Raw genomic sequence first — 21,415 nt, 5'->3', positions numbered from 1 at the left:
GTGCTCCAGCTCCCGGGGACGGAGTCTGCCGCCTGACCGGCAGAAGGCACGGCGGGTAACTTCAGAGTGAGGCCGCAGAACCACAACGCAAAGCCGAGCCTGGAACCTTCCGGAAACGGGGCCGCTGTGTTTTAATAGACCACGCAGTCACATGGCATAGGTTAGAGTAGTAGATAATTAATCTCAATCTATTGTCAAAACGGAGCATATATATGCATACATTCCAACAGGAGAAGATTAATTTTATTCTCTGATGTCATGGATATGAAAATTTGTTTGATTTTCATTTCAGTCTGTAGATGGCTGAGATCATTTTGGCCCCTTGCCCCCTCGGCATGTTCGGGGACACTTATGGTATAAACCAAGGTACGATGAACAACGAGTTGGAAAAAAGGATAAAAGGCAAACAAAACAGTCTGAGCATGATGCACGGATCACCGGTGGGAGTTGGGTGGAGCCGGGTCATGTGACCTGTTTGAAAACATTGCCAGCACACCCCACCTCACCCTCCGGGATTGAGGTCATCATGACACTTTTCTCAGTGTCGCCTCTGATTGGATCCCAGCGGGAGCCAATCAAACACCAGCATGTGAGCGAAACAGTAAACTGAACACAGTCAGTAGTGCGTGGGTTTTATTCAGCAGGACGTGAATTATTATCAAAACTGGCCAGTTATTTAATGTGCAAACTGTGATGATATAAATAATCAGCAGAACAGTAATGCTGCCAGGAAGCTTGGAGGCATTTGGCCAATCAGCAGGCGGCGTGTGGCGGCAATCCGGCGCCTCATTGGCCGAAAGCTCCCACTTACCCAGTAGGGGGGGCAGCCAGTTCACGTTGGCCTCGCAATGCGAATCCAGGAAGGTGAGGACCTCCCCCCTGGCCACGCTGGCCCCCAGGAGGCGAGTTCGGATCAGACCTTCCCGTTTCTTGGTCCGGATGATCCTCACCTTCGGAAACCTCATCATGTAGTTCTCCAGGGACGCCTTCAGATGTTCTGCGAAAGTGGAAAAGGGCGGAGGCAGAGGAAGAGGAGAATCAGGATCGGCGGCGTCAGCTTCTGCTGGACTTCCTGTGAGGCGGCCTTATCCCTGGCGAGTAGCACCAGGAATCCAGGATTCAAAATCAGCCTAGGAGACATAAAATGAAATTCTCCTACCTTAACAATGAAGCTTGCATTAATTTCCAGGCTTTTGTTTCCAGTTCTAATGTAAGGAATTCTCGCTAGTGACGAGTTAATCTAGTGCCGGTTTTGTTCAGATTTGTCCCACCCCAGTGCATTAATGTTTAATGTCCCTTAAGATTTCCTCGCAGTTAACGGTTAATTGAATTGTCAAATTGGGCTCCTCTTCTGGAATATTAAAGGAAGGCGTGAAGGAGACTCCTAAAGCTCGCGGACGCTTTTAAGGTTTCCCCGGGAAACCTAATGAACACATGAATAAATAAGCGAATAAGCAAGTCAACCAAACGCCCGTCCATTAGCTCATCTTTCTGTAGCAGATCTGTTCTTCTGTGGGAAGGTTCCTGCAACCAATATGCCCTGATCTAGAGGTTGATGTCGATGTGAAAGGGAATGGAATGGAAAGTCCTACCTCGGTGTCAGGGAGGGCTAGGGAGCATGGGGAGGGATCAGGGCAGCTTGGCAAGATAGCTGAGGCTCTCTGTTAGGGATCTGGACATTTGGGTTTTAGCTGGGGTGGGCGTGTGTGTAGTTTTAGCTTCTGCCTGTAGGGGGCAGCAGCTGTTTAGTGCCAGACAGCAAGCAGGGTGCAGATAAACACAGGGAACTGGATTATGCCTGTTCTCACTCCGCTGATGTGTCTCTGGTAGGATCCCTCCGAGACGTGGCCCGTGCCACCATCTGCCATCATTATCAGTCCTGGAAGCTCGATTTGCCCCCCTCCCTCCCTGCTCACCCACCCCCAGTGGCGTGGTAGCCCCAGGGAGTGTAGCGCTACAGAGCTGCCCGCTTTCTCTCTGAAAGGTCGTGCTCTCCTGGAACCGGACCGGTCCGGAGTATGAGGCTCGTTCTAAGGACCCGGCTGTCTGTCTGGGTCTGACAGACTTGTGAGTGAATCTGACAGACTGACAGGTTCTGATTTCTGTGAAAAGATGATGGCTTTCCAGAGGACCACTGAGCGTGAAACATCAGCTTGTGTTGGATTCAGGGTGGATGGGGGGGGGGGTATGTCTAAGGGGAACAATGTGTACATCTTCACGATTAAAAGAGATTATTAATCATGTGACTGGTCACCTGACTACAAAAAGAAGGGAAGATATCCACTAAAGCTTTCTATCTTGGGGCCAATTGTTGGCTCCCCACCCCACCAACTCCGTAAACCTGTGGATCCTTCCACAAACCATATGCTTGTGCTCTCACCCCTGACTAAAACTCTCCTTCCCCATTTGAAGACTTTCCCAAAAGCATCCACAAGGTTATAGAGCTGTATGCAGTCGCTGTGAATCACTGGGAAGATGCCAGATCAAAAGCAACTAGTTGGCCTGCCAGTCTCACGTTGTTTAATCAATTTCTACAGTTCGATTGTTTTTAATTTATAGAAGCAGCTCAATTTCAATGTTCTAGAAGGATCCAGGAGTTCCCCCTGGCACTTAGCAAGTAAATATTTGGTTACAATTTCTTTGTACAATTTATTTAACCGCGAAACTGTGTGGTGTCCATTTCTTGTATAATAAGCACTGTCAGATCCAATAACTTTATACGGATCACATGGATTAGTGGCAGTGGAAAAGAAAAATTAAGGACCTTAGAAGAGAATAAAATTACTTGTTGGGATTTATTTGAATAAGCTGGTAGGATAAACAGGGTTTTTTTTTTTGCATAAGTGGTCCAAAGTGGTTTATTCCTGGTTCTGCAGTTACAGCTATTTTTTTGGATAGATGCATCGTCGAGAGGATTATGCACAGAAAGCCATAGAATTCAAGGGCTCTACCAACCTTGGAAAAAGGAATGTGTGGAACGGAAGATATCCTTTGGTAAAAACATCTCTTACGCCTGCGAGTCCAGCACTGGATGTCGCTCACAAACAGGTAATCAGAAACCACCTTTGACAGCTGGCAGAACTGCGTTTGTACCGAGATCAATACATCGATTCCGTTTTCACACTTACAAATGAGATATTTACTGAGGTCCATTCCTGTATATTATTACAGCTGGAGGGATGGGCAGCTCATTTTTCTGTTTGCTGGAGAAGAGGTTGCACATGACAGAGTCTCAACTCGCCATCCATCCATACCTCAGGGCCCAGACCTGCTCCTAAACCACCTTTCCTGGATTTCTTTGTCTGCCATCTTGTTTTGCATCCTGGGAGACCTGGTGTAATAACGGTGGGTCAATTCACGTGACGAATCCAAAATTCACGGTTAGTTAGCCGGACGGCGGTCGATGGACAGCGACGCGTTGCTCTGGACGGCCAAGAAAGTGAATTTCTAAAAGACACAAGAACTGGGGCTGGATTTGTGAACCCGGGATAAGCGGAGAGTAAGACAACAGCTACAGCATCTTACAGTAATCAAGCTGGAATTGAGGGATTTATGCTGCATGTTTGCTGTAGCGTATCGAGGCTTCGAATCCATCGCTCCTTGTGTTCAATTGGCTGACGCTGTCTTTGAGGAGCGGGGAGGCTGCAGCCGGAAGGGACAAGGGAGCGTAAAAGCCAGCTTATGGACGCAGCGCAGATTGATCTAAACAATTTTTATAAGGCTTTTAGGCATTGCGGGTATTACCAGGGCGACGCAAAGAAAAGACATATATTATCAAGCTTCCGCTCTCGCAGGCAGCTAATTTGCAAACAAAACAACGTGGCAGGCGGGCGGCGTTGTTAGGGAATTCGCAAATGCGTTGGATGGCACCTATTGTTCTCTCATTAAAATTAATAGTGCATTTCTTATTTGCTATAATCTTCTGTTAAATGCCGCCACCTGCTTTGAAACATTAATCGAAAATGAAAATGCTTTGTCGTCCTTCGTTAAGCTCGAGGTACTTCACGGAAAGGGCTAATGGCCTGTCTCTCTATCGCTCCCCTTAAGCGCAAGATCATTTCAGGTGAGCCGGTGAGTTTAAGGAGGGTCTCAGGAGCTGATTGCTGAGGCTAAACGCTTTCTTTGCTGAGAGGGTGTGAGACGGTGCCTTGAGAGATGGACGTGGGAGGGTGCTATTTCTGTCATTCTGGTTTACATACAGCAGGGGGGCGGAGCTTCAAGTCACAGGAGGCGGGGCTATAGGTAAATCGTCATTGTATGAAGATGCCTCGTCGAAGACACCGATTGTTGACTGACGTAACATTAATGTTCATTTAAATTATGCACAAACTGATTTCAATTAAACTCTTGGTAGGCAACCAGTCTCACAAGAGTCATTTAAAAATTTCCAATGAAGTTCTAAAGGAGTACAGAATGCGTCCCCCATCGCGTAACCACAAAGAGGTGCGTGCCGGTATCCTAGTGACAGCCGGCGTCTTGCGGTTCTTTTCACACACAGATCACACATTGAGCCACGACGTCTGTCTCTCTTCTGCACGTGCTCAGTGTCCCTGTCACATATCTGCAGCATCCAGATCAATACGGCAAAGAGCGACGTCCACATGAAGGTGTAACTCAACATCACCTGCAACCTTTAAAAGCTGTTCAGGCCCAATCACAGCTTTTAAATAAGAGCAGTGCCTCCGGTGGTGGGGGAGGGAATGTTACCCCACATGTGGTCATAGGTATCATGGTAGACATGAGTTAGGCTTATAAATCAAAAAACAATTGCAGTATTCTGGCTGGCCACAGAAGACCAGCTCATTATCCATCCATGTACCATAAATAATTATCCAGTAGCAGGCCACAGCAAGCCTGGAGCCTATCTCAGGAGGAAGGGGGACACCAGGAAGGAACAGCAGGCCACCATGGGACACACATACACTCACACTTAGACACACTCACACTCAGACACACATACACACGTTCACACATGTCACGGGCTATTTACAGAAACTAATTCACCTAACAGCATGCTTCTGGACTGCAGGAAGAGGACCTGGAGGAATCCCACATGAGTACGGGGAAAGCACACAAACCGCACACACATATAGGCGGGGTGACACCTGACCCCAAACCCAAAGAGGCCACAGAATATGAAGAAAATCTGCAGCAGCTAACGGTTCAGATTACTTAGCTCAATGACCCATGGGTAGGAATTCCAAGACTATACGTCGCGGTAAATCTAAAGGACGTCACAAATAGGAGAGATGCTGTTACTAACGACAGTGCCGACGGCCGAAGGAGAAAATCAGTCAACGCTATTGGCAGGAAATAGATCAGGGCTTGTCTTGTGATAGGGATGCTCACATGGCCTACAGTCAAGGTAAAGAAGATTAGGAAATAAACCTGGATTTCCGTTAAATTCCTGGGAAAAAAATGCCTTCTACTACTTCTAAGTGCAGCTGAAGACAATGGCTAGATCCTCACAATCAGAGATCACCGCACCCCTCACCATCAAATCTTTCTGATGTGTACCCCATCACCAGGAAACCCCGTTAACCCCCTCTTCCTTACAAAAGTACACCGCCTCAGTCAGCTGCAGGAATAACAATCCGGCAGCCTGCATCTCGATTTCAGCCACTCGGTCAGATCGGAGGATGAAACTAGATTGCGTATGTGTGTGATTGCAGGAGCAATGGATTTCAGATGAATGTGGACCAGAGGAAACGAATGACCCCCACAGGAGAGCAGAGGCTGGTCGAACACCCAAAACGCATAAACGCACTCACAGGCACACGCACAGGCTCTCACAGCAGGGAATATGTTTCGCCTCCCTTGAAAAACTGTTATTTAAATAACAGGGGCCCTGGGCCCTTTGTGGAAGTTTCACAGGGGCCGCCTCATCCACGGCTAGCTTCAGCAACGCCCGAGGGGTCCCCGCATCACTGGCACGGGGGTGTGAGCTTGAATGAAGGCGGGGGGGGCACAGTTCAGCCACGTGATTCTGAGGAGCAGGAGGAAACTACAGCTGTGGGGGGGCCCCTAGGCCCTTGTGAAAAGGCTCGTGCAAATCGAGCTGCTCTCCAGCAAACCGACAAGCACCAGCTATACCAGGGAGATTATAAAGCTTGGCACCAAACGTGACCCAGATTTAATAGACCCAGAGTCTGTCCTGGGGGGAAATTATGGAAGCTTTGTGAGTGTATATTTTATTAGGGGCTGTGTATCGCCTTACAGTGCTCGGTTAAATGACACCAGACCTCTTAAAATTCCTCTTAAAATACACAAAAAGACATCAATATTTGAAGCATGTGAGTTTTTGGAAACAAAATGGTCTAATTCTAGGATGTTTATGAATCATTTTTATTGTCCAAACTGTTGTTTTCGGTACATTTGTATCACCTTCAGTTTAACCGTGAAGAAAAATGTGCGTGTTTGTCGCGCACTCCTGCCCGCCGCGTATTTAAAACATGGCAGCACTGGTAGGACTTCCACATGCAGCTGAGTGCGTCTCCACTGTAACTGTCATCGAGGAGCTGAAATCAGTCATAGAAACCAGGTTAGAGATGGGAGACATAACGAGAGGAACATTTCGCAGAAAGTTCCTGCTGAATCGCTATGCATTCTTCATTTCTCCACGTTTGACAGTTAAAGTAGCTGACTGTATAGCTGCTAAACTTCCTAAGCTCATAAGTGAAAATCATCTGCAGCCATTAAGAACCCACACATACTGTCATATTTATAAATACCCACCCTGATGATGTTACGATTAATAAATACTACAATATACTGCCAGCACTTTAATGAAACAAAAACAGATTTTTTTTAGCTAGCTTGACATATATGTGATATGATTTTTAGGGATGAATAAAGAGATCCTACCAAACAAAGCCGTGCCTTCTAGTCGCAACCATTCATACCATGCAGTTGATAACATAGTGACACGGCTGACGGGGATATAAAGGTCGCCGTTTGGTTTCAAGGGCGCTCCGGGCAACATAACAACCCCGACTGAACCATGAAAACCTCTAGAACCAGGCAAACTAAAATGAATCGAACTCTGCAAAAACAAAATCCTTAAAGTACTTTAACATTAAAAATTTTTAGCTAATAAGCTTCTAATTAGGCTCTTACGTGTTCCATAAAAACAGGTGCAGCCCATAATTAAATTCTGCCCAACACAATTAAACACTTAATCTAATCGGTATTACATTACAGCTTTTGCAGTAAGTTCATGGAATAAGGAGTTTTCAGTCCCCTTGAAGTTCTAAAAATGTAATTTAACACACGTAATATAAACCTCATTTAACAAAACAAAAACAAACAATCTGACCATCTGTCCAGTCTGAGCATTAGCTAGAACATCCTCAAAATGTGGCCTTAGTTCTTCGCTCATGGGAGTTTTACTTCCACAAAAATATTCTGAGGGCAGAACAAAAAATGACTGGTTATCTCTCTGAGCCAATCACGTACAGCAGGTGAGTCCAAGCAACTACAGGAGGCAGGACCAACCAATCAGATGTCTTGGTCCTTTCACCTCTAATTGTTTGGACCCACCTCCTCTACAATCTTATTGGTTCTCTCTCTGAACCAACCATTTTTTTGTTCTGCCCTCAGAACATTTTTGTATAAGTAAAACTCCCAGTCCTTCAGAGCCATCTACTGCTCTGCCTTTTTTCACCCAGCCAGCCTCGATGCCGTTCCTATTCCGGAAGCATCCCGGCCCCCCGCCATTAACGGCCACAGAAGCCTCTTAGTGACATGTCGAAGTGTAACACAAGACGTAGCAGCGGGGAAGCCATGACGAGTACTAATCTCAAGTGGAACTGCACGGCAGGGCCTTGGTGAACCACGCTATGAGAAATTCACTGGATGAATATTCGACGGCACTTTTCCAAGTGCACGGCTTAAAAGTGAAGAATCTCCGATGGTCGCATGAGGGACAGCCACAGAAAGAGAGAAAGAAGATCCATTTAGCTAAGAAGCACACTTGACCAGGACGAGAAGTCTCTCCCATCTCTCCTGAAAATGTGTCCTCTGACCAGGCAGCTAATGTGTTGAAAACCTAGCAGCGGACAGCAATGAAACAAGGTTACCATGTAATAGAAGTATTTCTGTAGTAATAATTTAATGCACACAGATGGACTGGCAGTGCGCTCAGTGTGCAACAGCCACAGGCTGAGCGCAGGGAGAGACAGAGAGAAAGGAATCTTCTGAAGGAACCAGACGGAGAGTCACCTCGGCGAACCCCCCCCCCCCCCCCCCCCCTCCTTCCCATCTCTTCCGTTGCCTCGTCAGGTTTGGAGAAGGGAGCTTTAAACACAGCGCATACCGGCGGGCGAGGATTCGCCGGGCAGGCCGCCAGTGCCCGCCGAGCCTGACCTTTTCAACGGCGATCAAATATTAAAGGGAGATATTCACCGTGTCGCTGTGATGCGCCTTCTGTCCCTCGTGCGGGGCGGCGGGTACGCGCCTGCGGTCACGACGAACGATAATGGAATAAGCTAGCGGTGTCTGCAGAGAGGAAGAACAGCTCCGGAAAGATCTCAGAGCCTCTCCTGCAGGGATACGGGAGGCTCTCTGCCTCGGTGCCGTCTAATGGAAGCAGGTTTTACTGGAGATGAAGGTGTTTATAAATCAGGGGCTGTTTTAATTCTGTCTGAACCGCAGCCAGAGTCAGGAAATAAAATAGCACATTAACTTATAGTACGCGATCACACCATCTGGAGATTTTGTCGAGGCTTTAAATCAGAAACATAGTAAAACACACACACACACACACACACACTGAGACACACACACAGAAATGAAGTACCTATATCTTTTTGGGACTCCCTGTGGGCAAAACCCTAACCCTAATCCATACCCAGCCCTATCCTTAACCATAAGTAACCAACCAAAATACAAGACTTTTGGTACTTTTACTTTTTTGATCGCATTCACAGATTTTTATAAAACTGAGGTTATCCAAATGGGGACCTGAAAAAGTGGCCCCCAAAATTAAGGAAGTTTCAGGTTTAACTGCACTTTGGGGACATTTTGGTCCCCAAATGTGATCTATGCAAACCCCTACACATACACACACACACACAAAAGCCTGATAATTTAATCACGATCTACATTTACAGCAAACAGCCTAATATTGCTCGCTGTGCCACACTATTAAGGGTGCCGTCAGATTATCCGGCTACCAATCGGTGTGGGTTTAATATCCTAAAGTGAGGCGCAGTCGGGGGCAGTAAATGCTTCTGTGTGTAAGTTTAATAGCATCCCAGAAACACGGGAGATATGTCACCAGGAGAAAAACAATTGAGGCTGAAATTTTATTCTAAGCAGTAAAGAAATAAATAAATAAATACGTGTGTGTGATGAATGGGCAAAGGTATAATGGAAGACTCGTATTTTGAAATGGTCGGGGAGTGGGGGCTTTAGGAAGCAGGGGAGAGGCGTCCATGTGGGTGCCCGCAGTGTCCTCACGTATGCGGCCACAGGTGAGCTTCCCCTGCCCAAGTCCATTTTTCTTCTATGCTAGAAAGCTTTTTAAACCTTGGTTTTTTCCAGCTTTTCATTTTTTTTTTCTTCGTTTTTTTTTTTTTTCCCAGGTCTGATACCAGGAAAATGATGTCAGGCACAATTCATCAGGGCAAAGGAATCCAGAGTTTTTCCAAATAACTCTTCGAAGCTATTCGCATTTTCCTGGAAGAGTTCGACTGGTTCCGGAAGTTCTGGGCTTCGTCTTGGTGGTGGGCAGGGACGGCTCTAGCTGCAGGCACAACAAGCTGTTGCCTAGGGGCCCCAAATTACCCGCGTTACAGAGGAAGTGAACTGATCAAGTGTTCTTAGTAGGGGGGGCCTCTCAAGTAAAGCTTTGCCAAGGCCCCCTGTGAAGTAGAGCCAGCCGATCCGTCTGTCAGAAAACTGTGACATACTGCCATAAGGAGTTGCCAGAAAACGGGGGCAGGCGCTAATCGATTCACGGCACAACCTGGCTGCCTTTTCCCAGGACCTGGTACAGCTAATCAGAGGTGGACATTTCAGGTCCAGAAAGTAAAAATCCAAACCAGGATTTTGTTCCAACCAATCAGTTGCGTATACTGCGAGTGTGACTTTTTATACTCAACTGGTTGGTTGGAACAAAATCCCGGTTTGGATTTTTACTTTCTGGACCAGTAATGTCCGCCTCTGCAGCTAATGGTTCAGGGTGGGTACCTCTGGCTGAGCAGATGTCCACCCGTCGAACTGCAATACACCAGCCTCTCCATTTGCTCGATTAAACGCCCAGAGACGTACCTCACTCCTGGCTCATTCTCACTGGAGAATCCCAGGGAGATCCCAGTCCTAGGAGAGGCAGTGCTCATCAAACCGCTCACGGTACATATGGCGTACCACAGAATGGAACGATATCACGAGGCCAGACCCTACCCTAGTGAGGCCAGGCCTGCTGCTTGCACCGATGGGGAGAGCATTAATTCAGATTATGACATAATTAGAAAACAGCCTGGAATTGCGTGAGGGTAGCGACACCGTGAACTGGTCAAGGTGATCGCTGGCTTTTATCGTATCAGGCATGTATCAGGATGCGTTTCTCTGTTATTCACACCACAGATGCTAAACAACACAGCGGCAGAAGGTGCGAAATTCTTCGCAATTTAAAAAAACGCTCTGTAAAGAAATAACAGCAGATACTTAATGATCAAACCCTCTCCCAGACACGTCTCTGGTTATGTGCTGCAGAGACTGCCGCAAACACGGTTCTCCAGCTGCTTCTGAACACCCAACGTCTACTTCATGATTATGAAAATTGCATGTAAATGGGAGGTGTTTATCTGGCATTATGCAGAGCATTGTATAAAGCAGGCTTCACTGATATGCGAACAATGAGGGTCTCGGCGGACAGGCGGCTCGATTTCTCTGTGACTGTTTGTTTTAGGTAGGATAATCTTATCTTAGACTAGGATTCCTTTAAGCAGTATGAAAGAACATTTTTTTGGTACAAAAATAATCATCCAGTCCCTGTTAAAGAGCAATCCTGTTCCTGTTGCCAACAGCCCAGGAATTCATAAGACATTTGCATTTTGGGAAAAGACCACATTTTGCATTTTTTTTTCTGTAAATGTCTCACTGGTCCAACTAGGAGAAGACCAGGATATACCTGTTCACTTATAGTTAAAATGGGAACAAATGAGGAAAGGGACAATGTACTCACTCTAAGAATGAGACCAAAGTCACCATAAGGAGCACACAGGCTCACTCTAAGAATGAGACCAAAGTCACCATAAGGAGCACACAGGCTCACTCTAAGAATGACACCAAAGTCACCATAAGGAGCACACAGGCTCACTCTAAGAATGACACCAAAGTCACCATAAGGAGCACACAGGCTCACTCTAAGAATGACACCAAAGTCACCATAAGGAGCACAGAGGGTCACTCTAAGAATGAGACCAAAGTCATCATAAGGAGCACACAGGCTCACTCTAAGAATGAGACCAAAGTCACCATAAGGAGCACACAGGCTCACTCTAAGAATGACACCAAAGTCACAGTAAAGAGCACACAGGCTCACTCTAAGAATGAGACCAAAGTCACCATAAGGAGCACACAGGCTCACTCTAAGAATGAGACCAAAGTCACCATAAGGAGCACACAGGCTCACTCTAAGAATGAGACCAAAGTCACCATAAGGAGCACACAGGCTCACTCTAAGAATGAGACCAAAGTCATCATAAGGAGCACACAGGCTCACTCTAAGAATGACACCAAAGTCACAGTAAAGAGCACACAGGCTCACTCTAAGAATGAGACCAAAGTCACCATAAGGAGCACACAGGCTCACTCTAAGAATGAGACCAAAGTCACAGTAAAGAGCACACAGGCTCACTCTAAGAATGACACCAAAGTCACAGTAAAGAGCACACAGGCTCACTCTAAGAATGAGACCAAAGTCACAGTAAAGAGCACACAGGCTCACTCTAAGAATGACACCAAAGTCACAGTAAAGAGCACACAGGCTCACTCTAAGAATGAGACCAAAGTCACAGTAAAGAGCACACAGGCTCACTCTAAGAATGACACCAAAGTCACAGTAAAGAGCACACAGGCTCACTCTAAGAATGACACCAAAGTCACAGTAAAGAGCACACAGGCTCACTCTAAGAATGACACCAAAGTCACAGTAAAGAGCACACAGGCTCACTCTAAGAATGACACCAAAGTCACAGTAAAGAGCACACAGGCTCACTCTAAGAATGAGACCAAAGTCACAGTAAAGAGCACACAGGCTCACTCTAAAAATGAGACCAAAGTAACATAAGGAGCACACAGGCTCACTCTAAGAATGAGACCAAAGTCACCATAAGGAGCACACAGGCTCACTCTAAGAATGAGACCAAAGTCACAGTAAAGAGCACACAGGCTCACTCTAAGAATGACACCAAAGTCACAGTAAAGAGCACACAGGCTCACTCTAAGAATGACACCAAAGTCACCATAAGGAGCACACAGGCTCACTCTAAGAATGAGACCAAAGTCACCATAAGGAGCACACAGGCTCACTCTAAGAATGAGACCAAAGTCACCATAAGGAGCACACAGGCTCACTCTAAGAATGAGACCAAAGTCACAGTAAAGAGCACACAGGCTCACTCTAAGAATGACACCAAAGTCACCATAAGGAGCACACAGGCTCACTCTAAGAATGAGACCAAAGTCACAGTAAGGAGCACACAGGCTCACTCTAAGAATGACACCAAAGTCACCATAAGGAGCACACAGGCTCACTCTAAGAATGAGACCAAAGTCACCATAAGGAGCACACAGGCTCACTCTAAGAATGAGACCAAAGTCACAGTAAAGAGCACACAGGCTCACTCTAAGAATGACACCAAAGTCACAGTAAAGAGCACACGGGCTCACTCTAAGAATGACACCAAAGTCACCATAAGGAGCACACAGGCTCACTCTAAGAATGAGACCAAAGTCACAGTAAGGAGCACACAGGCTCACTCTAAGAATGAGACCAAAGTCACACTAAGGATAACACACACTCACGCTTAGGAGCACACCAAACTCACTCCTTGGATCGCACGATGCTCAATCCATGGACTGTACCAGACTCGTTTGCCCCATGAGTTATGTACACTTCATAGGACTGGATCTTCAAGAATCCTGGCTGTATCTCTCAGGAAAGAGGCCTGAGGCAGCCTTCTTAGTGCTGGAGCGCATGGCAGAGATGGCAGGCAGTGCCCATCTTTGCAGCTCTGATTTATGGTCTTGCTTGGGGTCTGTAGCCATCCCTGGCGGCGAGATGGGAGGGCATGTGTGATTCTCTCTCGCTCGTGCACAAAGACGGCCGGTTGAGGTCTGGTTTCACAGATTAGACCGTGCAGCTCCGGTAATGACTTCTGAAGTACGTGTATCCAAGGTTACACGATTACGGTGGAGAGCACCTCTAAACGCTTCACTGTGAAACTCCCAAGATACACTGCAAAGGTACATTCTCCCACTGGAAAATTGTTATTTATTTGTCCAGTGACAAGTAGAGAAAGCCAATATTTTTTTCCCTCAGGGAAAGTCGGAAAACTCTAAACATGAAGGGACAGCCATTATGTGTGAGTTTGGCACAATACGAGCAGGATGTATTTTGGAAAGCAGGGCTGTACCCTTCACAAACTGGGGCTGTCATTGCCACAGGTCCCAGCTCAGCTTCCAACCAGTCTGAGAATCACTGCGTGCTATTAATACGCCTGTCGGTCATCCCTGGGACTTGGGGTGCCGGACTGTCAGATCTCCTGTGTGGCCGTGTCCCTGTCTAGGCTTGCTGGAAGATGTAGCTGAGTGTTAGCTCAGCTCTTTCTGTCCTCCAACGTCCCCCCTCCGCCCCTGTTAAAATGACGGCTGCAGGGAAACTCAAACACGTCAATGAAGGACGAGAGTGATGCAAGAGTGGCAACAACAGAGGCAAAACTGCCCCACCCCCAATTCCAGCCCCAAATGTACACCTGGCACTCTTTGTGTAATGTGTATGTATGTGTGTGTGTGTGTGTGGGTGGGGGGGGGGGGGGTCACGCTACTATCTCTGACTTCCCCCAAACTAGGCAGCGCGGTGGAAAAAAAAAAACGAACGTGGATGTGATCTTCCTCAGGGAGCAGAAGGCACTGTTTTTCAGCAAAATCAATAAACAGATCCATGCTGACTCAGGACAACAAAAGACTCTTTCAGATACTCAGAAGTGGCCATAATTACAGGATCTTTACCGCAGATGTACACCATCCCCCGATAAATCATTACTTCCAGGGCGCAGTTCATTAGGCTGAACTGGACTGTATTACTCACCAGTTAATCTACCGGTTTTGCTGTCTGAAAACCTGCCTGGATGAACCTGAATATTATAATGTAGTTTGAGCGGGACGTTTGGCTAAAATTTCACTGGGGTGCTCTGTCAACTGAAGACATTTTACAGTGCTATAAGGCAGTGTTTCTCAATCAAGGTCCTTGGGGACCACCAGACGGTCCACATTTTTGCTCCCTCCCAGGGAGCAAAAACATGGACTGTTTGGGGGTCCCCGAAGACCAGGTTGGGAGACACTGCAGTAAAGCCACTGATTTAATCAGCTGTGCATATGGCTTCCATGAGGAAGAGACATCACTGATGAGATGGATTCATATTTCCGCAAGTTCAATATGACGTTAATAGCAGTGGTGCACTGCCACTACAACAAGAACATCGATAAACACCATCAAGGCTTTCATTAAGTTTAGTGCATTTAGTTCATTTTCACCCAAGGAGACATTCGATGGAAATACTTAAACCGTCATCAGTAATGACAGGATCGATTTTATTACTGAGGTACTTTTATTTTGAAAATGTTTCCTGCATTTGAGGACCCTATGACTCTCTTCATTCCCATTTGTATGGAAGCGAGCCTTTAAATGGCTTATAAATAGTTACATTCGTAAGATATTTTCTCGGGTTTGGATTAAGTGTAGACTAACCAAAATTAACAGTAAATCACAGACCGTAAAGTAACCACGGGTTGAGCGAGTCCACTCATTCACAATCTGGCTGATCCTAATGGTACTGCTTGGATCTGTGTAGAAAATTCCTAATCTGATCCTGCTGTTGGAAGATATCGATTTGGGGGGGGGGGGGTGGGGGGGTGGGGTGAAGTTCTCTCATCAAATATGCAAAGAAAGAAAACATTCTAAGGAAAACGTCACGGTGCGTCTCTCAGTAGCCTCTTCCCATCTGAATGATTCCATAGTTTTCCCTCCCTTCCTGAGCTGAAAAACGCGACCGACGTCCATATTCCTCACTGAAGACCATGTGGATAAAATTCGCAACATGTTATTACTTTGAGAGTGGGGGGGGGGGGGGGGGCAGTGGCTCATAGCCGTTATACCTGGCCCGGCCCCTCGTTTTCCACATTCTGAAGTATCGACTGATGCATAAAACAACCTTGAGATCTCACCCGTCATCAGTGGGAAGACATGACCTTCTGAAAGTTGCAGTTCAACTGTGATTTCCACTTTGGGGTGGAGGTTCGTGTTTTTGCTTCTCATCTAAGGGTGAGACGGCCTTGCCAAATTTTCACAGCGCAGAAAATCCCCACCTCTGGCTTTCAAGTGTTCAAAAAAAAAAAACATCTCACTATCAATCCCGCTACCCTGAACCAGGATAAATGGGCAGCACATGGATGGATGGATCTCACTATTAATCTCACCATTCTCCACCTCTTCTCTCCTTTGTTTGGTTTTTCTGAGCACATGTGTTCAATTCAAATCACATGTTCCTGTATCTTATTTTCAGAATACAATTTTACTTACTTTCAATTTTTATACAACTGAACAAGACAATAAATAACCTTGGTACACAAAGAACATCCACACTCAGCTATTCTGGTCAAATTGCCCCTTTTGATTGTGATGTCACTTCCTGAACAGAGCCCATTCTTCTGTAGTGATGTCATAGCCAAGCCCTCATGGGCAGGGGTCGGTCCCTGAAGGGGTCGTGTCTGTTCTCCATAAAAGGTCATATCAGCAGATGGCCCCTCCCCCTAGAGGAAGCCACTCACATGATTTCAATACCAAAGGTAGTCCGGTGTGTTTTGCCATCTGTGCTCTAATTAAGCTGTCGCCTAACAACAGCTCGCTCCGTGGTAATAAGTACCGATCTGAAGAACGGCTCTGTGTCAAAAGGAGCTAAAGGTAAACCACGACGAAGTGCCCATCCGGCTTGTATCGGAAAAAGGCCTGTTTTATTCAACCGGTGTTTTACTTATTTGTCATGTTGCCAAAATTAGCCCCAACAAACGTAACAATACAATCAGAGCCCTTTGTGAGACCCACATCTCCTGGGGGAGAATTCTATTTTCCCGGTTCTCTGTCACCCTCTCGATGAAAGTAAAGCTCATTTCACACAAAGTTGTGAATTCTCTGCACTCATTATTCCGCAGAAAAGCCAACCCCATACCAGACCCCGACGCCAGTGACACAAATTGAATCAGCGGTCCTGGGGGGGGGGGGGGGGGGGGGGGATAGGAGAATACACACGGTAGGAGAATACACACGAATTCAAGAATACGTTTACTCGGCAGAACCATCACACGACCATTCAAGGACGCCGATTTGTCGTGACGCTCCATTACGTGGGTGGGGGGGGGCGCAAAAAAAGGGGAAAGAAGGTGAGAACGTGGTCGTCACACGTGTGGTTAAAGAGAAACCGGACACTGCCGAGTATAAAGCAAGGCTGCTGTATAACGAATCCGTCATAAAGAAATCCAGTATGTTTACAAACCAAACAGATGGAGGAAAGGGTTGTTTTTAATATGCTGTTATGACCCGTTCAAACACCGAACGCACTTGTCCGTCAAATAGATTAACTGGACTGGAAAACAGCCTAGAATAATGGAAAGATGTATAATGATCACCTTTCTATGTCGTACATAATGATTAAGGTTACTGAGATTGCAGCTTATTCCTCATAAGCTGATTCAACAGTCAAAATGAAACTCATGATTGGCAGATTTTTTCCATATGGGCTGAGTCAGTAGCAATAAAAACAGATTTTTTTGTTTTGATTTGAGTTTATCAACTTACATTTGTATTTGTGTTTTGTAGTCTAGTGGCTGTTTCCTTCATTATGTTTGATATATTTACTCTCACACAGATGTGCTCTTTGACTGGGACTTTTTGAGGTAAGTCCTTCTAGGGGGTAGTTTGGAGTTTGGTCTGGAAATTACGCCCCATGCAGGACCAGGAACAAACGTACCTGCTTAGGTCTCTTGTCAAATGTGCGTGGGTGATGTGTGCACAGTGATGTGTATACATGTGATGTGTGTGCGCATGCAGGTATACGCATGTGATGTGTATGATGTGGGTGTATGTGCGATGTATGTGGGATGTGTGTGTGTGCATGTGCGCGAGTGATGTGCATACGTGATGTGAGTGTGCGTGATGTATGCGAGTGTGTGGCTGCATGTGTGTGTGGTGTGTGCGTCTGAGCGTGAGTGTGGAGGTGACGGAGTGAAAGCCTCACCACGGCAGTCTCTCGACTTTATCCGGATGCTTCTGCGATGCTCCGGGAGTTAATCAGTTGAATAATGGCCTTTGGATTAGCTCGCATAAATCTGGATCCCAACAATCTGCTCAGCTCTGCTAATTAAAAACACAGAAAGGCGCTGACACTCAGGAGCTTAAGGGAACCCTTAAATCTTCCTCACACCTTCGCGAATTAATTTCCCTGCCAGTGCGTGGATCTCTATTAGAGGCCTGGCCGTTAATTACACACGGACAAACCGTCGACCTGCTGCCCACGGGACTGATGCGTCCGTGTAATTGCTCTCTGCCGTCAGTGACGGCTTTCTGTTGTGGGGACGGCATCTGTCACCCAGAGCGACACGTCGTGGAAACCGCGGGAAGCTGAGGAGGGTTAGGGGCGAGGAGATGATACGCCGGTGAACCAGCCTGCCGTGTTCCCTGCACGGGGACCTCTCAGCTCGTATTTATCACACTCCTCTTCTGCAGCAGAAATTAAGATGCTTGTTAAAACGAAAGTCAAAAAAAAAAAAAAAAGTAATAGGCATGAGAAAGACTGTTTAAGTGCACGAAAGAGGTGGATGTTCACAGATTCAAATGTAGACGGGAACTGCTAAATCGGGCAGAGCGGTAGACAATCCAAAGACACACAGGCCAGCGAGCCCAACGCGACTTGTCTGTAAGGCGTAGGCGGGCGAGCACAACTGTGGGGGGTGCTGGGAGAGTAACAGCTTTTACAATGTTTATTCAGCCGAGTTGGGGATACAGAGGCGGTCTGTCTTCCCCGTGGACCACGGCATATCATCGTAGGGAATAAAGCATACAGCATCACCAGTCAAGTCCAAGATGGGGCCTCATGTCAACCACTCACTGTCACCAGCTAATCAGAGACATGCCACACTGAGCACGAAAGTCCCCCATCAGTCTGAGCATATAAGGCCCCCGGCCAGGCCAGAATCCTTCCCCGGGGGCCGAGACGAGATCTTCCAGTGGTAATTGCTCCGGGGGGGCGAGCTCTCCCGTTCATCACGGCCACCTCATGGAGACACTAATGCTCTCCTTCCTGCCTGGATGGGGGCTTGTCAGGGATGATGTAGGCCAGTCTTCAGCACACCCTGCAGGCGAGGAATATCCACCCGGGGGGGGGGTCACTCTTTTTGTACTCGACATGCCTAGGGGGTTCACAGGGCCATTAATTAGAGCATTAATTATGACACCACAATTAATACTGAATGCCATTTAATTAGTCTGGTTAATCAACTGTGATCAGCTGAGGGGGCAATTAATTATCTCCAAACCAGCTCCAGGTGATGATCTCTGATAAGTCCTGCAGAACTTCAGCAGAAGAAAAGGCTGCGAGGTTTACGGAGGATCAAGGAACATCATTATCATTAATTAACGCTATTAATTGAAATATCCAGGTGTGTCTGTGGTAATAAGCATGAACTTAAGTGGATATTAGCCAAACCAAGCAGCCAAACATCACTTTGACTGTGAGGTCAGTTTTTTTTTTCCACTTTTATATATTATCATTTTGAGTATTTATTTTTAATTTTATTACTTTCAGGATCTCCCAGAGAGATTAATATGTTTCCATTTATCTATCTTCCAAAAGCTTCTGCTTCAGGGTCAACAGGGAGATGAATATTATTTTTTAATGCGTATTTATATAGGCATAAGTATGCCTTTGCATGCTTAATGCTAATTTCTAATTTGCTAAAAAAAAAAATAAGGCACTCCACCTCAAAACACATCACACTGTCTGTTTACACAGCGATTTCAAAGCTGCGATTCTGTCGAGAAAGCAGAAACGCTTTATCGATTCTGCATTTCTGTCCATCCCTTCGCTGTTATCTCTGCCTGCACATCTCGTGCAAAAACAGAGATTTGGTTTTCGAGCGATTTAAATGCACGACAAACAAATATGCAAATTGCGCACACCTGCAAGCTGTCGGAATACTAAAGTCTCCCTCGGATCGCAGGAGCCGGATCTGTGGGAGGATCTGTGTGGGTTAACAACTCCCGACCCGGAATGCTGAATTCCACACACGTACTCGGATTGCTGCAAACTTTTCAGAGGCAGCCTGTCAAACCTTTGAGGTTCATGAAAGTGGCTGAGATAAGGAGCGGCTTAGGGCGCACACGGGGGGGGGGGGGGCAGCTCCAAAGCCGAAGGAATTCCGGACCACCAGCACCAGCCTGCTTCCCGTTTCACAGAAGAGCACAGCTATCCAGGTGTTCCCACAGTCAATGTTCCATGGGACTCGGATAGCAAGCCGGCCCACGGCGCGCTGAATCGCCCTTGATGCCCCCCAGCTACGAAACAGGCAACCCTAAATTTCTACATCACGTCAAAAATCCGGAAATTGGCCTGTCCGTCTCGTTCTGGTGGGGTGAAGATGTGACACGACATGACAGGACTTCCCGGACTGCTCTGAGAACAATGGTATGGAGAGGACCACTCAGGAATCAGCAAATCAGGCCGTGGGGGGATGTGTCATATACACAGCTCCCTGACGCGGTTAATGGATTTTGGAGGGTGTGCACTGCGCCATAACTGCACCGTAATAACTGGCTGGCTGACAGCCACTGGACCGGATCTGGGCTTTCCGCAGAGCTCCTCTGTGATCATGACGATCTGCATCCTCTAACGTGGTTGGGGCTACAACCAGCAAACCGGCTGCTAATCGGCCATGTCCTTAATGCTAATCGCTAAATGCTAAATTTAAATAAATTTAAAAAACCATCGCAATCCTGAAAATCTGTGACTCTTTGTAAGACAAGTATGGGCTTCAGTCCTGAACAACGGATATTCCCTCTCAAAGCTCTTGTAGGAAAAAACTAAAACAAAAACATTCCTAACAGACACAGGGTCTAAGTTCAGCCTATTACGGAAGTTTCTTTTGATCTTTTCTCGTTTATTTTGTTGAAAACGGGCAGGTGAACAGCTAGTCTGGGAGGACTGAGTCTCAGGAGGGAAGCGGCTGATGTATCCTCTGCAGAAGGTGCCTGGGCTGAGCATCTCCGGTCAATATCAAGCTGCGGAAAAGTGCAAGGAAGTGTCACGGGAAACCGACATCTGCTAAAGAATGAAATATGAACGAGAATAAAACTCGCTGGAAAGCGGAGCGCACTCCACGCTCCCCGCTCCCCACTCCCCGCTTGCCCGTATGACCTCTGCAAGAAGTTCGCTCCTGCCGGCTGTTACTGCGCCGCGCTCAAAGTGTCGCTCCACATCCTACAACCGATGTGCATATTTAAGCCTCCAGCATATCGGGCCCGCCAGGCTTCGGCTGATCCCCGCGGCTCGTGAGGTGGCCCGCGTGTTTGCGGACCAGTGCCAACTTGGTGGATCGATGAGCGGAACACAGACTCCCGGAAAAGCGAAAGCAGCATCCCCCCCCAGCGTGTCCAAAAGCGGCTGGGGGGGGGGGGTGGCTATTAGTGTAGGCTGGCATCGCTGCTGGGGATCCGACTCTCAATCAGCAGAAGCATGCAGAGGAACTCCGGGCTGTCAGTCAATCGCAATCAAAAAAACAAAACAAACCCCTGCATGAATCTGCTCCTGAATATTCATCAGTACAGAGTTTGCGAACCACCCTCCCCCAGCCCCTGGCAGTGACAGAAACGAACCGGACATTTTGGAAACAAAAGTCTCCCTAATTAGTGGCAGGGCCAGCACCACGAGCGCACGGTGTCTGTCTGACGGCACGACAGAGAGCGGGCATCGAGTGCGGGATAACGAGGCCTGTAATTAGCGCAGCGTGGAGAATCAGACGCAGCCCTGCCGTCGTTACGGACGGCTGTGTCCGCGGGAGAAGCCAAGTAGGAGCAACAGTAAAGTCGGCATCATGCCAAATTGCCAACACTATATAGCACCGCTAATGCTACATAGCA

General features: G+C 47.1%; 1 protein-coding gene across 1 annotated transcript in view; it reads right to left on the bottom strand.

Moving 5' to 3' along the window:
- galntl6 (polypeptide N-acetylgalactosaminyltransferase like 6) overlaps nt 1–21,415 on the bottom strand; it is a 98,996-nt gene that overhangs the window by 15,266 nt on the left and 62,315 nt on the right. Inside the window, exon 6 of the mRNA XM_048996545.1 lies at nt 812–997. Within this exon, the coding sequence (XP_048852502.1) occupies nt 812–997 (186 nt within the window). The remainder of the gene's footprint in view (nt 1–811; nt 998–21,415) is intronic.

The sequence above is a fragment of the Brienomyrus brachyistius genome, chromosome 25 (genome assembly GCF_023856365.1).
Source record: "Brienomyrus brachyistius isolate T26 chromosome 25, BBRACH_0.4, whole genome shotgun sequence".
Lineage (NCBI taxonomy): Eukaryota > Metazoa > Chordata > Actinopteri > Osteoglossiformes > Mormyridae > Brienomyrus > Brienomyrus brachyistius.
The sequence above is the reverse complement of the archived record's forward strand: the minus strand, read 5'-3'. Positions and strand labels throughout refer to the sequence as shown.